Below are 17699 nucleotides of genomic sequence, written 5' to 3'. Positions count from 1 at the left end.
AAACGATCTATGAAATATAACGCCCACTTGATCCAACACTATCTTTGACATTTTATTTGTTTGTGTTGTATGTGTGCCATTAATCTCATTGCTCAATATTTTCAACTTTTAAATACTTATTAAACTCTTTCATTTTGTGGATTATTATCGTAAGTACTAAGATTGATGTATAAATATTTCTGTGCCCATTGTTTTCAAATTGAATCTATAGTTGATAGAATTATCATAAAAATCTATTGCACATTTCCCTTACATGATCACATGTTTTCATTACCTATTCATCGGTAGCCGGCATTTGTTACGTAAGAATTAAAGTTTATTTATCTACATAGGTACCTAAAACTTGAATAAACAAGTCAAAGATGGACGTCTATATCTCACATTTTTACAGCTCTTTATGTAGAGGGTAGATAAAGATAGGTAGGTATTTTTATTCAGTGGTCCACAATATTTGAGAATTTTGAGACTGGATACTTTGGTCATTATGTACTCACGTAGGTATATAAAAGTAAGGCAAAGGTCAACAAACAAACTGATAAACTTTTACTTTTAAACAGATAATTAATTGTTTTTTTTCATAATGTTACTATCAAAATACTATTACTTAGGTAAAAAAATAATTTGCCAATGAATGACCGCAATTTTCCAATCGTTGTATCGATCATTTCATAACTTTATTTGATATGAAAAATATTTAAAGTTTTCTAATATTCTTTAATTTTATGTCTTTGATAAGAGTATTCTTGATTGATTTTACACTATAAAAAGAAAATGAAATTGTTTTTTCAGTCATACAAATTAAAAGTGAGTCACATGTGAAATTACACACATTGCTCTTTTAAGCTGAAATATTTTGATTGATTAATATGAATGTTCATGGTTTTATTAAAACACCAAAATGAGTTACCTACATACATGTGTGTAGATACTAGGTCCCTTATAGTACATTTTTTGGTACTGAATTTAAGATAAACAATCTTGACATGTTTAATTACATACATACATAGACCTAATCATGTCTATTACCATTGTGAAATGAAAAAACAGATGTTGTACATAAAAAATCCTTTTGTTATTGACTATAATTTAATTAAAATGTGTATTTTTTGGATACCAAGACATTTCAAGATTGTTTACCTTTTTTCTAAAGATTTTAGTACCCAATAAAATTGACTATTGTTATGTACTAATACATAACTCAGAAAAGAGTGGTAAGAAAATAGCTTTGGTAGGGTTTGAACCTTTTTATTTTTGTTGCTTCACCTAAACTGTGTGATGACGAATTTCTTCAGGAGGAGTGTAAAATGATAGTATATAGTACAATAACATGCATTATACACATGAAACAGTATGCCTATAGAAACTAGTAGGTTAAATGCCGTAACTACTCAGGCAGTCATATATTTGTGGCTTTGTGATAATGGTGTCAGTCCACAATGGTGTTTATTACAAACTTACTGCTACCCAGACAATGCTTTGAATTGAATTGATACCTAATTCACAGTGTTGGTGCACTAAAGTACAGTCACTGATAAAAAAATATTGTTCATCAATTTCTGTGAGAATATTCCATCACAGTTGAACCATTTCAATGGTTGGCGTACCTTTTGCATCTATCGCTGAAGTTGAATCTCTATAATGAAGGGAATGACGACTGGCATATCGACACAGCGCTTAATCCATTGAAATAACTAATAAGCTGATGCAGCTGAAATACGCAAAGAATTTGAGTTAAACTTTGCGTTGTTATATTTGTCGCTCCCTGTCACCACTACGATTCTGTCTTATCATTTTAATTATTTGTCACTCAGATCTTATTACCAATGAATTAAAAAATAACGAGTAAAATCAACGAGTCTCCCGGCGATTGGGTCCTCGGTCGGCGGAAGACTCATTGTCGATTCACCCACCTTACACCAACAATGTCCGCCAACTTGCACACTAAAATGATACATTAGCGAATAGACTACAACTCTAATATGATATAAGTCGTCCAAGTCGTTCTAGTTTCAATTCAGGGGTATACGGGTTTCTCTTGAGTCGCGAGGGTATTTAATAACTACGAGTATAAGCTTTTTCACTCATTTCGGTAATCGCTGCACCTATTTATTTATGTGTATTGTTTATTTATTGTAGTTTTTATGTATGTATGTTATAATTATTTTATTTTATAGTTATTTTGGGCATCATTGAAGCCCTCAAGGATGAATAATTTACTCCGTTTTTTTTCACATTTTCCATTATTTCTTCGCACCTAATAGTTGAGATTTTGTGTAGGTTAATATACTTATTTAGTTTGACCACACATAAAGTTCTCTGTCAGACCCAATGGTTGACTGGTAGATAATGCTTCCAGCATTAAGTCTGCCAATTGTGCTATACATTTGTATTTTGTGCAATGAAGTTTGAATAAATAAATAATATATGGAGAAAAAAATTAAAGCCGTGTGCCAAGTGCGCAAGTGACGTGTGGTTCACGGCACCAATAAAAAAAAGAATAGGACCACTAAAATTTATATTTGTATAAAAAAATATTCGTCTGACTGTACTCGTATTACATAAAAGGCTTATAACATCTCGCCTCGCGTGAAACCAGTTAGTAGGTATCACGCAAACGGGCAGAACACTCTTATAATTTTTTTTCTTAAAACTTGACACGTGAATAATTTTTTTTTGTCTTTATTGAGCCAATATGGGTGCGTTACTAAAGGTTACGATTGTCTTGTTAACAGTTACCACTATGGTCAATTTTAGGGTGTTCGCAAGGAAGATGTCGAAGGTTGCGCAGTCGTTCGCCTCCCACGGTGTGGTACCTGATGTGGTGCCTGTTGCACCTGCCGCCTTGGCCGAGGTAAGAATTTTTTGTTTTCTTTTTTTTTATTTCTCAGTGGCCATCAATATTTATACTAGTTAAAACTATACTATTTATATTAATTAAAACTCTTCATCTATCTTAAAAGGTTAATAATCTACTCAATTGTTTTTCTCCTAATTATGGATTGGAAAGAATAGGATCACTCCATCTCTTTCCCATGGTTGTTTTAAAAGGCGACTTTAGGCGACAGGCTAGCAACCTGCCACTATAAATGAATCTCAATTCTCACATTAGCCAAACAGCTGAACGTGGCCTATCAGTATTTTCAAGACTGTTCTCTGTCTACCTCACAAGGGATATAAACTTGATTATATGTATGTATGTGTATGGATTGGTTGATTTCAAACTATTATGAAATATCATATCAGAGGTTGCAGATCAAGATTGCTCAATAAACATGTCAATAGACACCGATCTGTAAAACCTGTTACCCGATAACGGTAATACAAGCCGAGATTATATTTTTAATTCAGAATGATCGACCCCAAGATAGACTTCTTTCTCTTAGAATAATGTAAGTCTCAATTTTCATCTTTTGAAGCCGTTTAACCTCGTGGTTCTTACACGTTCCTAACGGGATAGTAAGAAATGCATATTCTGTTACTTTTTTTAATAGGAAACAATTTTTTTTAGTGGATTTCACACAATTTCTTAAGATACTTTTTCCCTCACGGCACCACTTCGGAAACCTGCCTTTTCGGCCTTTATTGATCACCATCAAATACATTTTTTCTCTCAACTGACCCCAGGACCTGAATCATTGATGTGGAGGGTGCAACAGGCAGGGTACACGCAAAGATGAGAGAGAGAGAGAGAGAGAGAGACGGCAATTCCTCTCAGATGCCTGCTCTAAATCGTCACTATCTTTTTCTTGTTTTTTAAGGTATAATCCTTTCGGCACGAAATATTGTTGGCCATGTTATATGTAAAGGCGCGAAGATCAGGTTTGCATAAAAAATGGCCTTCGCTTGATGCGCGTTAACAATTTTTTAGGCTAATTTAGCCGATTTATAAACATTACTCATGTCTTGGCTTGTTTAAAAAAAATACTAGACACAGCGGCACCCATTAAAACACAATAATAAAATCGCTAACAAGCAAAAACTAACGGTTTCTATGCAAGATTTTGAAACCTTGTGCAATTGTAATAAGACTTGCTTTTGTATGCTTGATTACCAAATGAATCATCCTTCTGGCGTTTTGTCTTCACTAGGAAGCGCAATAAAAATAACAAAGACATTTAACCCAATCTTACTCTATCGTTATTATGAAGAAAGTATGCAGAGTTCGGAGTGGAAAGATGAAGTCTACGCCTACCTGTCCGGGAAAGTGGCTTTATTTTATGTATGTAGCATATATCCAGTTAAACATGGTTACTCAATCTGCTGAATGTTCAATTACCTTACGAAGTTTTCTCGTACTGGAAATCAACGTAAGAAATGAATCATTGGCTTTAGTATATCACATTGGATTTCGAACCCGTTCCGAATTTAATATCTAAATCACTCTGGTCTCTTCAAACATTTGTATTTTTAACCGGAGGAGGAACCGAAAAAAGTAGGAGGTTCTCAATTCGACCTTAGCGGTCACCAGCTCCAAATTTGTGCAGATAGGTTAGGTACCAACCCACTAACCACCTAGGATTCTATCTACGAAGTATTATTATTTTAATTTTCAATTAATTATTTTTATCTTTTAAGTGTTTTTCGAAGTCTGTTTGTCGGTTCTCACTCCAGAGTTGATATCACAATTTTCTACTTTATTAAGTAATCAAAATCCACGGTAGTAATTTTATTCCATCATCAAATACCTGATTAAATGTTTGATTATATACCTACAGAAAAAAAATCTACCAAAGGTAGGTACTAATCTAATACGACTGCTCTATCATTAGAGTATAAAGTATCCAATTAGAACCATTCGCGTCATTACTAAAATTGAACCTTTGTTCGTAAGTTTGTTAATACAATAGAACTGAGGATTTACATACATACATACATACATAAAATCACGCCTCTTTCCCGGAGGGGTAGGCAGAGACTACCTCTTTCCACTTGCCACGATCTCTGCATACTTCTTTCGCTTCGTCCACATTCATAACTCTCTTCATACAAGCTCGGCGGTTTCGGGTACTTTTGACCTGACCCTTTACCAGGACGTCCTTAATTTGATCAAGATACGTTCGTCTAGGTCTTCCCACTCCGACCTTTCCCTCCACACTCTCCTTGTATATCTGCTTAGTCAACCTGCTTTCATTCATCCTCTCCACATGACCGAACCATCTTAACATACCCTTTTCTATTCCTGTAACTACATCTTCTTTCACATCACAACATTCCCTTATCACGCTGTTCCTTATCCTGTCACTCAATTTCACACCCATCATACTCCTTAACGCTCTCATTTCCACTGCATTTATTCTGCTTTCATGCTTCTTTTGCCATACCCAACTTTCACTCCCATACATTAATGTCGGGACCAACACGCCCCTGTGCACAGCCAGTCGAGCCTTTTTGGATAGTTTCTGACTGCTCATAAAGGCATGCAAAGCTCCATTCACCATGTTCCCCGCGTTCACTCTCCTTTCAATATCACTATCATACTTGCCATCTGATGTAAACTTTGATCCTAGATATACAAACTCTTTCACTTGCTCCACTTTTTCTCCTCCAATCAAAATATTACATGCTGTCATTTCTTTCTCCATTTCAAAAACCAGTGTTTTAGTTTTACTTACGTTCACTTTCATTCCTTTCTCTTTTAAAGCTTCATGCATACAGTTTACCATCTCCTGTAACTCCTCCGCTGATGACGCCAGTATAACCTGATCGTCGGCATAGAGCAGACATTTGACGAGTAACTCATTCATCCTTAATCCACTTTTAGACTCTTTCAAATCTGTCAAACAGCTATCCATAAATAGGTTGAACAGCCACGGTGACGCAACACATCCTTGCCTAACGCCTTTCTCAATCTTAAACCACTCAGTGTGCGCTCCGTTTATCCTGACACAAGCACTCGAATCCTCATATAAGGATTTCAGTGCTCGTATTAAGAGACTGCTCACCCCATGCATAGAAAGTGCTGACCACAATTCATTCCTCTCAACTCTGTCATAGGCCTTTTCCAGATCTACGAATGTGCAATAGACTTTTTGACTCTTGGCCAAAAACTTTTCGGCTATGCACCGCAAGGAAAAGACCTGATCAGTACATCCCATTCCGACACTTAGACTGAGCAGACTTATACCACGATAATTTTTGCAGTCCAGCTGTGACCCTTTTCCTTTGTAAAGTGGCACGATAACAGCCTTACACCAATCTTTTGGTACTCGGCCGCTTCTCCAACACAAATTGAAAAGGCAGTACAACTGACTAGCTACTACGCCTTTTCCTGCTTTAAGCATCTCGACCGACACTCTATCACACCCAGCAGCCTTTCCCGCTTTCATACTCTTAAGTGCTTCCACAATTTCGAGCATTTCAATTTCGCCTTCCATCTCATTCTCTTTTTCTTCGCTATAGCAGAAATCTTTCTTATTTCCTTCCTTTTTTTCAAATAAACTTTCAAAATAGTCCTTCCATATCTTTAGTACACATTCTTCTCCTTTCACAACGCTACCATCCTGGCATCTGATCCTAGTCAGCTCTCTGGTTATAGTATTTCCTCGGGCTGACCTTACGGATTTCCAGAATACTTTCAGATTTGACTGAAAGTCTTCTGATAGCCTTTTATCAAAATCCTCTTTATACTCTTCTTTCTTTCTAATCACAGCTTTCTTAACCAAATCTTTCATTTTCTTATATTCCTTACGTGCTTCATTCACATCTTCATCTATAACCTCTTGCATTCTTAAGTTAGCTTTTGCTGCTAACAAATCCAGCCATGCTTTCTTCTTTAATCGCACAAGTTCTTGCACATCTTTACTCATCCACGCATTTTTGTGATTTTTTCCTTTCCTTCTTCTACTTACACCACACACTTCAACAGCTACTTTCACAATTCTTTCTTTAAATTCCTTCCATCCATCTTCAATATCGCTCATTTCCTCTAAATCTTCAAATTCATCCTTCAGTCTATTAATATACTTCTTACCTACATCCATATCTTGCAAATTTTCTACTTTTACTCTTTCCAAAGCGCTGGTTTGCTCCCTTACCCTGTGCCGCCAGCGATTGAAGATACCCCTTATCCGGGATATCACCAGTAAATGGTCCGAGTCAATGCCAGCACCGCGATATGCACGGGTATCCAGCACTTTGTTCTTCAATCTTTCATCTACAATCACAAAGTCTATCATACTTTTTAAAATACCTTCCACTCTTGTGTAGGTGTGGATCTCTTTATGTTGAAACATTGAGTTCGACACAAAAAGATCCCACTCTAGACAAATTTCTAATACACTTCTTCCATTATCATTCACCTTTTCGTCACCAAACGCACCAAGCACCTTTTCATATCCATCACGCTTTACACCCACCCATCCATTAAAATCACCTAACATAATAATCTTCTCATTTGGCTTGGTAACTTTCAATACTTCTCTTACACTATTCCAGAACTCCTCGTTTTCGCTTTTTGCTGATGTTGTACCCCTCGAACCCACATCCCAAGGTGCATAAACACCTAGAACGAAGATCCGAGTGATTCCAACTTTCAGCCTAATCCATAGAAGACGAGGGCTGACACACTCATACTCATTCACGCACTCAGCCATTCGTGCAGAAAGAATTAGACCGACCCCTTGACAGCCTCGGCTGGTACTGGAAATTCCAGACCAATACGCCGTGTAAGGGCCGTGCTGCGTCGCGTCGCATCCTTTCCGCTTCGTTTCATTCACGCACAACACATCCAAACGTCTTTCATCCATCATCTGGCATACTTCCTCAATCTTATCCTTCATTCCTCCTCTTACATTCATCGTCGCAAAGCGGCTTTCAGCAGACCGCATACCGCTCCCGCCGGGAACGAGACGTGATGGGGTGCGGACACCATCGCCGCCATTTATATGCTTTTTAAGGTTCATAATGCGATTCCCACGAGACGCTAGGGAAAAATTTTGTCCGCCCCAGCAGAGCCCCGCATGCCAGGGTAAGGCTAGCCATTACCTGGGGGTCGCCCAACCCCATGGCGGAAGTGGCACGCTCGAGACTAGGCTCGCCCCTAGCCATGCATCCATCGGCGCGGCAGACCTTAGATTGGCAGGGATTTACATTAAAGAGGAATCCCAAGTCTATCCCTTAGTCGGCTCTTACGACATCCGTGGGAAAGAGATGGAGTGGTCCTATTCTTTTGTAATGGTGCCGGGAACCACACTTAAATCAGTACTTATTAAAGTTGTGCTCAGTAAATTTACAAGGATTTAACTGACTTTTTTTAATGACTACTCATAATGTGTATGATTTAAACAGGGATAGGATCTCACACATACGACCACGGCTATCCTTAAAACATATCTCTATCAATAGGTATGACTTATAAAAATACGTTAAAATATAAAACGTGTAAATATACTTAAATAATTAAATATAAAACTTACATAATAAATACATTACATAGTAAAAATGATAGAATTGAGATTCTAATAGTGACAGATTGCTAGCCTATCGCCCAAAAACGAATCCCAAGTTTGTAAGCCCTTATCCCTTAATCGCCTTTTACAACATCCATACTGATTACTGAAATTTCAGGTGAAATACCCATCTGGCGTGCAGGCTCAAGAAGGCAATGAGCTGACTCCGACCCAGGTTAAAAACCAGCCCACAGTTTCATGGTTTGCTGATCCCAACTCCTACTACACTCTGGCTATGACTGGTAAGAATACAATAGCATTCAGTCTTCTTTATAGTTTCCTCACGAGCTCCTGTTATCTCTCGCTGTTAGCAGACTGTCTGGCGTATTCTGAAACGTGGTTTCCATACATACGTCACGTCTACATACCTTGACAGTAGACAGAACAAACAGTCCCAATATAACTGAAAAGCCACGCTCTGATGTAAACGGCTAAATGATTTAATTGAGATACAAATAGTAACTGATTGTTAGCCCATCGCTTACTAGAAGAATCCCAAGTTTATGAGTCATTTCCTTAGTCGCATTTTCCCACATTCATTGGAAAGATATGGAATGGTCCTATTATTTTTTATATTGGTGCCGGGAACCACACGGCTTTATTCCTCAGGAGGAATTTATTCCATTAGTTTGCTGGACCTTACAAATACCTTTTACATATATTATAATTATAATTTACCTTCTATACATTTTATATACCTACCTAATTGCAAGATAAGATTGATATTTTTTTGACTGATTTTAATAAACTATCGCCTTAAGAGATCTGCCGGCATCTGCTGTTATATATATATATATACATATATATATAACAGCAGATGCCGGCAGCATATATATATATATATATAATATATAATTCAAGTATTTTATTAAATATACTAGCTTTCCGCCCGCGGCTTCACCCACGTGTAATTCGGTTATATATAGCGTTTTTTAATGATCTTGACAGGGCTTTTTCTTCCACAGGCTGAAATCTTGTTACAACTGGAATTAAATATAGCCTGTGTTACTCAGGGATGATGTAGCTTTCTAATGGTGAATGTTTGAAATCGATTCAGTAGTTTCGGAGTTTATCGATTAGGTACATGTGTAAACAAACAAACATATAAAAAAATAGATTGTTCCTCTTTATAATATTAGTATACATACAAATCTATATAGAAAAAGTAAAGCGAGACAAAATCATCGTCTCAAAAGAAAAAAAAAACAGGATTTATAGGACGAAGAGGCCTTACAGGATTTCCTTCTGTTTAAGTATTTGCGTCTGATAGTCATCATCCCATGTGAATGAGCTGATGATGGAAGGTACAACTCCTCAACGGTTAGGAGTTGAAAGAAAATTCTTACGAAGTTATACGTACATGTGAGGCTATTAGGTTGAGCTGATAATAAAAAGTAAATCTCATTAACGTTAAGAATTTAGGTGAAAATGGATGCGGACAAATTTCGTCAGTGCTGTTTGTATGGGTAGTGTTAACACAAAATAGGGATTTAAAGGCGTGATGTTATTAATGTTATGCATGTATGTACATAATTATGTATGTTATTATGTAGGTATGTTAAAGAGACGACTGAAAGTTGTCATACAAAGTCTTTTTTTTTAAGGATGGGAAATCATCAAATGACCTCTCCCGCTCTGGGTGGAACGGAAGGGAGTGTCAGACTTTTACTGACTAAAACCCACCTCGTTCCTTCAGTTGCCCTTTGCGTTCCGGGGCCACGGTATCTCGTTAGAACTTTCCCGCAGCCCCGGCTCAGTTTATCCCGTTTCCCCCCCTTGGGGGTTGACATTTCAAAAATCCCTTCTTAGTGCTCACTTATGTTACTAAAGGAACCTCTGTTCAAAATCTCAGACTCCTATACCGAGCGGTTTCGGCTGTGCGTTAATAAATCAGTCACCCAATCGCACCCCCTAAATCACGATTGGAGGGTAGTTTGAAAAAACTTATAATGTCAAACATATTTACTCGCCTATGTACGTGTTCATGCCAAGTTTCAAGTTTATAAACCCAAGGAATAAGATTTTTCATAGAAACGTTTTTACCCCTTTTCCCCCCCTTGGGGGTTGAATTTCCAAAAATCCTTTCTTAGTGCTCCCCTACATATCCCAAGGAACCTACATTCCAAATTTCAGCTGTCTACGACCAGTAGTTTCGACTGTGCGTTGTCTGTCAGTCAGTCACTCAGTAACGGAAGAGTTTTATATATATAGATATATATATATATATTATAATTCAATATTAGATTAGGCGTTTGGCACCTGATGGCAAATGTAAAATCATTCCTATACACCTACTTTTCAGATCCCGACGCGCCTTCCCGCGCCGAGCCCACGTTCCGCGAGTGGCACCACTGGCTGGTGGGGAACATCCCCGGGGACAACGTCGCCGCGGGGGACACACTCTCCGCCTACGTCGGCTCTGGACCTCCGCAGGTATACCCGCTGTACCAACCCGTGGGTACTCCAACATTACATTACATATGGTCACGTCTATATCCCTTGCGTGGTAGACAGAGCTAAGAGTCTTGAAAAGACTGATTGGCCACGTTCAGCTGTTTGGTTTAATGATAGAATTGAGATTCAAATAGTGACAGGTTGCTAGCCCATCGCCTATAAAAGAATCCCAAGTTTGTAAGCCTATCCCTTAGTCGCCTTGTACGACATCCATGGGAAAGAGATGGAGTGGTCCTATTCTTTTTTGTATTGGTGCCGGGAACCACACGGCAAACGGGTACTCCAAACGTATGGTTTGTTACGAGCCGGATCCAACACAGGTTTGTTTGTATAGGAGGATTTCGTGGTGAGAGGGGTTCTAGTCAAGGGTGGGGGGAGGAGTACTAATATTCATCCACGTATATACATATAATCACGACTATGTCCCTTGCGGGGTAGACATAGCCAGCAGTCTTGAAAGACTGGTAGGCCACGTTCGGCTGTTAGGCTTACGGTTGGCATTGAGATTCAAACAGCTAATCCATCGCTTAAAAGAAGAATCCCAAGTTTATAAGCCTATCCCTCTCCCCTCCACTCTCCGATTACGGCACTTGGCCCCCCAAAGGTATATCATCCTCTGACGAGCCGAAACTACCACAGGTATAATACAAATATCACGTTTAAATTAATCAGCGTAGTCGGCGGCAGATAATGCTGACTCTGTGGAATTGGTATACCTATACACGGATGGGTGACCGTTGGTTTAGAGATCCATCCAGATGTGACCAGGAAACGTCATAAGCCATGGACATAACCCTGGAATAACTCCCCCTGGACTGGACCCTCTCGGCTGAATCCCCACAGGTATTATTTCTCCGCCAACCTGTTATAAAAGTCTACTTGGTAATAAGAGCCGAATCCACCGCACTTTGACAGTGGTTTATTTGGTTAGGGGATTTCTCATTAAAATTAATTTGAATTTAAATGTAATAGGACTCGAGTGCCGTGTTGTTCCCGGCACCAATAGAAAAATGAATAGGACCACTCCATCTGTCTCCGATGGATTGATACAAGACTGTGTTGGCTCTGTCTACCCCGCAAGGGATATATACGTGATTATATGTATGTATGTAGGACTCGAATGGGAGCCTCGTTAAAATAATAATTTTAACTTTTAACCAGCATTTTCCATCTCCACAGGGCACCGGCCTCCACCGCTACGTGTTTTTGGTGTACAAGCAGCCGAGCAAGCTGAACTTCGATGAGCCCCGGCTAACTAACACGTGAGTTTCTATACGTTATACTAATATTATAAAGCTGAAGAGTTTGTTTGTTTGTTTTAACGCGGTTATCACAGGAACTACTGGTCCGAAATAAAAAATTAGTTTGTGTTGAATATACCATTTATCGAGGAAGGCTTAAGGATATATAACATCACGCTGCATTTATTATAATATAAGCGAAGAAATAATGGAAAATGTGAAAAAAAAAACGGGGAATATTATTCATCCTTGAGGGCTTCAATGGTGCCCAAAATAACTATTCCACGCGGACGAAGTCGTAGGCACATTTTTATATGGCTGATAAATAGTACTTAATGTCTTGACGAAATTTTAGTAACAGGACCATTCCATTTCTATCAAAATAGATGTCTATAATATACTTTTTTTATTGGCTCCAGAGCTTAAAGTTTGCTGAACATATCATTTAAGGAATCATTTGCATGCAATGGTTGACTGTTAGATAATGCTATTAGCATAAATTCCGCCTATTGTACTTTACAAATTGTATTTGTTGCAATAAAAAATACATAAATATATGACCGACTGATATCAAATTAGACTGGTCAATTTCATAGTAATTTTTATTTTTATCTTTTACAGCTCGGACGCCAATCGGGGCAAGTTTTCTATTGCCAAGTTCGCGGCCAAATACAAGTTGGGCGACCCGATCGCGGGCAATTTGTATCAGGCACAATACGACGACTATGTGCCGCTGTTGTACAAGCAATTAGGCGCCGCTTAAATAAAAAAAAAATTAAGAATAATTAGAGGTTCCTGGACTTACTTTAGATCGCTATCTAATGTATTTTATTAACTTTTGTTCAGGAGGTGTATATTGAGCTTGATTTGGATTATAATCTTTCTCTTTCCGTCTCGTTGGTTAACTGTAATGTTAAAGAGGGAGATGATAAGGCATGACTTGTCAATGTTCATGAATGAGGGGATTGAACCTTAGTGAACCAGAATTATCAATATCATCAATTGTACGTAGATAAATAAAAAAAAAAATGGAAATTTATCCACTTAATCTACAAAGGGAACGACTGAATATATTTTTTAATAATTGTTTCCTATAAAGATTTCTCGAACTCCCGCGGGAACGGGAATAAATATATATTGCGCACGAGTTCGTAAGCTATTGATATTTTATATTTCCAAAAAATCTGGAAAAAATGCCTGGAACCTCTAATTTGATATATAAAAGTAATTGCATTTTAAAAATGAAACGTGAGCATTCGCGCTTCCGAAACATTATTAAATTTGTTGTAATTTTTGTAAGACACTTTTGTGTAATGAAACGCAATATGGCCATGTAATGGCATAGTCACCTTGTGGCGATCTTAAGATATAAGTGAAGTTATGTCAAATAAAGACATTTGTAACTGATTTTGTTGTTTTAGTTTTATTCGCAGCTTCGCCCGCGCTAATTGTGAGCTACCTAATATGCGCGAATTAATCGCTACCTACAAAAGATTTACTGGTTTTTTGAGATTCCCACGGGAAATGGTTTTTGCCGGGACGAAAAGTATCCTATATTCTTTTCGAGACTCTTAATTATAAGAGAGTTTGACGTGTGATTCCCGGCACCAATAGAAAAAAGAATTAGGACCACTCCATCTCTTTCCCATGGATGTCGTAAAAGGCAACTAAGGAATAGGCTTATAAACTTGGGATTTTTTTATGCGATGGGCTAGCAACCTATCACTGTTTGAATCTCAATTCTATCTTAAAGCCAAATAGCTGTATGTGACCTATCAGTTTTTTCAAGACTTGGCTCTGTCTACCCCGCAAGGGGTATATATGTGATTATATGTGCTAAATTCGTCGTTTTTGTAGGTGGCGTTTAATTAGATAAATTTTGTATCTTGTGCTAATTTCGCCGTTTTTTTTTTGTAGATAATAAATAAACGCGGGCGAAGCTGCGTGTAGAAGCTAGTTAATTATATGTATCGTAAACTAACGTTAAGTCAGGTCGTTAATCATTAACTGTTATTATCTTGTCACAGGTAATTTAACTTGAAATAATAATACCAATGCTTGTGACATATTTTCGTCACAATTTTTAGGGTTCTGTAAAAAGGATACATTTGCCAATTTAGGTTATAATTTTATCTCCACAACGAAATACCTAGCGTAAAAATAATAGTTTAAAAAAAACTAAAAAACTACGCTTTTATTGCTAATCGAACTAAAAAATAGAAAATAAAAATTAATGACAAAGAATTCTAAAACAGTAGTAGCAAGGTGAACAATCAGTTATAGTCAATTACCTCCGATTTAAATGATAACAAAATTAAATTTATAAACAAAACAATTTAAATCAGAGTAAAAAGCGTGGGGTGCATTTTACTTCATTTTCATAATTCTTGTCATAAATATATGCTAATAGAATGATTTAATATTTACTACATCAAGCACCCCACGCTTTTTACTCTGATTTAAATTGTTTTTTGTTTTTCACTGACACTAAGTTAATAGGTACATTCATACATATACTTCGGTCTATAACCTTTGTGGGGTAGACAGAACCAACAGTCTTGAAAAGACCGATAGGCCACGTTCAGCTATTTAGTTTAATGATGGAATTCAAATATTAACAGGTTACCAGCCCATCACCCAAAAGAATTAACCCAAGTTTATAAGCCTATCCCTTAGTCGCCTTTTACGACATCCACGGGAATGAAGTGGTTCTATTCTTTTTTTTTATTAGTGCCCGGAACCATATGGTATACTAGTGTTTAGTTTTTGGAAAGTGGAACAACTTTTCACCAACTCAAGTAGAAGATACGGAACCTGTTAGTGTAAATCTTATTTGTGCTTGACAAATTTAAACTTCAATAGGATCATGAACATTTATTTTTATATACGATTTATTTTAGATAGATATGTACGTCTGTCTTTATTGTACTGGTTGTGTTACTTTATAACTTCCAATTTTTAATCAGAATCCATAACCAAAGCCCAAGGGGTATTGATTTCTTTATTCAAATGGGACTGTATTTGCAAGTTCGTCACGTCACCGCTAAATTCTACAAAAAAAGTTGTGGTTAAAAATTAATCTCGCAAAGAATTTATCTCACTACAAGCGTAGTGCAAATTTAGACAAGGGTTTTCCAAACAATGCTATACTCTGAAGCACGTTACAGATAATCAAGACATAGGGAGATAATATCGGATAATTTATCTGATAAAATCTTAGCGTTATATATAAACCTATCTAAATTTTGTCATACAATACAAAATGTTACAGAAATCACCTATAGGTGTGTCAAAAATGTTTCTATTAGGAATTTTTTTATTGGTTTCCGTTTGTGGATCTCAAGCTGGATCAGAAAAGAGTTTGGAGTCTTTTTTAGTTCATGAGCTTGTGCCTGATATTCTGTCGCATCCACCGGCGTCGCTCCTCGCTGTAAGTATTTACTCACTTTAATGTAACCTAAGTGTTAAAATAATGCTGTTGGGTGCCGTGTGGTTCTCGTATCTTTAGAATAGACCACTTTATACTTTTAGATTCACTCTGTGGGTGCGTTAAGGGGGTAAGTATAGAATTTTCACCTAGTACAAGAACTGTGAACCAATTTGAGTTAGATTCCCTTAAAAGCAAGGTCTCTGAGGTCTAACTGTCCCTTTGTGTCTCAGTTACCTGAATTACCTATCACTACAGAGTCATGGTCAAAGGCGGTCATAGCGGTCCAAGATAAACGTTAGGAGAACGATGAACGATGACTTCAAAATCTATTATTGAACCTTGATGTTTTAACTGCATTCTTTACAATTTTCTTCAAATGTCAATATCAGCATACATTTGAGTATTTTATAGACTTAGTGTTATGAGATTTGGTAAATCTGACAAAGTTTATTCCCCCAGAATCACACAGCGCCAAATAGCAGTAGGTACCTAAACTAGTAAAGTTTGCATTCTCAATTAATTTACTTTTTTAAAGGTTAGTTTTCCAAGTGGAGTAGACGTATTAGAAGGCAATGAACTGACCATAGAAGAGGTAGAAGGACTTCCTCTGATGAACTGGGGGGCAGAAGAAGGGGTGTGTTATACCATCATAATGTGCGGTAAGTGTAGATAGGAAGATAAATTTAAACTTATTTGTATGATTTCTTTTTTGTCAAATCACAATCTTACCTTTAATTTGGAACTCACTGTGGCGAAATCTATACGCCACAAGTCACAAAAATAACATCACGCGACGCTATCAGTCGAAAACAGCGAAAAACCTAAATCGCGCAAGCAAAGATTTCAGGGATTGGAGCTATATATACAACCTCCACATGATCATCGCTCCCGCTACACTCCCCATAAAATTACTCCATTACCTGATCGCTCACTTTGTATGAAGGGATGTAAGAGGTGTTCTTTGGAAAGCTTTTCAGTTTCATGAACTCAATTCGCTAATAACATGTGGAAGTTTTTATTTGGGAATTGCATGATTCCCTATATTTTATAAAGAATTGCTTACGAAAAATTTACAGATGCCGATGCGCCCTCCCGGGCTGATCCTAGCGGCCGCTCATTCCTCCATTGGTTGGTGACGAACGCTCAACAAGATGACGTCAACAGCGGAGACACCCTGGTGGACATCCTCAACTCGCACCCTGGGCCCGGCACCGGCTTACATCGATATGTCTTTTTAGTGTATCGACAGGCGGGGAAATTGACGATAGAAGATTCTACGCCTAAGTAATAATTATTCATTATTGCCTATATCTAGATGACTCTATGGATCTCTGGACGTGTTTCTGCCATTTCATAACTAATCATCATCTACCTACATATCATCATCTACGGCCTTTATGGCGCAGCGCTCTTGTCTGTGTCACAGTTGGTCCTGGGTTGGAATTTCGGCCAGGGCATGATAAGAAACGAACTTTCTTTGATTGGCTTGGGTCTTGGATGTTTAGTGTTCATAAGTATTTAATATAAAATAAAGTATCGTTGAGTTAGTATCTCGTAACACAAGTTTCGAATATACTTCGAGGCCAACTTAATCGGTGTAATTTGTACCGTTTATATTAATTCGTTATTATTTACCCTGGGTCGTGATCAACTGCGTTACCCAGGGAAGAAATAACGAACAAACGCATTCATTTCATATCAGGTAACTAACCTACACTTTTTTTATTAATATTTTTTCAAGCTTTCTCTTAATTTTATATTCCAGTGCCACGTTCGAGGGTCGAGTCAACTTTTCTCCAGACGTTTTCGGTGCGAAATATAAACTGGGCGATCCCATCGCTGGGAATTTTTATCAGACTCAAAATTATGAGGAATAAAGATGTGAATGAAAAATTCGGTTATTTGTTTCATACCTCTTTTTCTTCCTTGCGTTAGTCCCGGTTATGTCCTTACCTTCCTTGGAGAGGAGCCCGGGATACTCCTTTGGCCATTATCCTGAATTGGTTTGTGACAAAGCGACTACCATTCCATCTGATTTTTCCAACTTTTTGCTCGGGAACCTAACTGATATTGTATCATTGTTACACGTCCAGATGATTGATTGTGCATGTTTACCCACGATGTTTT

General features: G+C 37.6%; 2 protein-coding genes across 4 annotated transcripts; both read left to right on the top strand.

Annotated features, from left to right (window-relative positions):
- The first annotated feature begins 2 nt into the window (after positions 1–2).
- Positions 3–13549, top strand: LOC106137095 (protein D3). Of its 3 annotated transcripts, none has more exons than XM_013337856.2 (6): positions 3–149; positions 2755–2851; positions 8566–8689; positions 10750–10880; positions 12081–12163; positions 12764–13549. In XM_013337856.2, the coding sequence occupies exons 2-6, from the start codon at positions 2771–2773 to the stop codon at positions 12903–12905; spliced, it is 561 nt and encodes a 186-aa protein (XP_013193310.2). In that variant the 5' UTR covers positions 3–149; positions 2755–2770; the 3' UTR covers positions 12906–13549. The 3 variants fall into 3 exon arrangements, with proteins under 3 accessions (XP_013193310.2, XP_013193309.2, XP_013193307.2); XM_013337855.2 differs by having other exon boundaries at positions 2733–2851; XM_013337853.2 differs by lacking the exon at positions 3–149 and having other exon boundaries at positions 2678–2851.
- Positions 13550–15174: 1625 nt separating this feature from the next.
- Positions 15175–17465, top strand: LOC106137083 (protein D2). The gene is made up of 4 exons (XM_013337837.2): positions 15175–15572; positions 16108–16231; positions 16649–16856; positions 17338–17465. The coding sequence occupies exons 1-4, from the start codon at positions 15405–15407 to the stop codon at positions 17447–17449; spliced, it is 612 nt and encodes a 203-aa protein (XP_013193291.2). The 5' UTR covers positions 15175–15404; the 3' UTR covers positions 17450–17465.
- Positions 17466–17699: the final 234 nt, after the last annotated feature.

Source organism: Amyelois transitella, chromosome 22, assembly GCF_032362555.1.
Source record: "Amyelois transitella isolate CPQ chromosome 22, ilAmyTran1.1, whole genome shotgun sequence".
Taxonomy (NCBI): domain Eukaryota; kingdom Metazoa; phylum Arthropoda; class Insecta; order Lepidoptera; family Pyralidae; genus Amyelois; species Amyelois transitella.
This window is presented reverse-complemented; position numbering and strand designations above follow the sequence as displayed.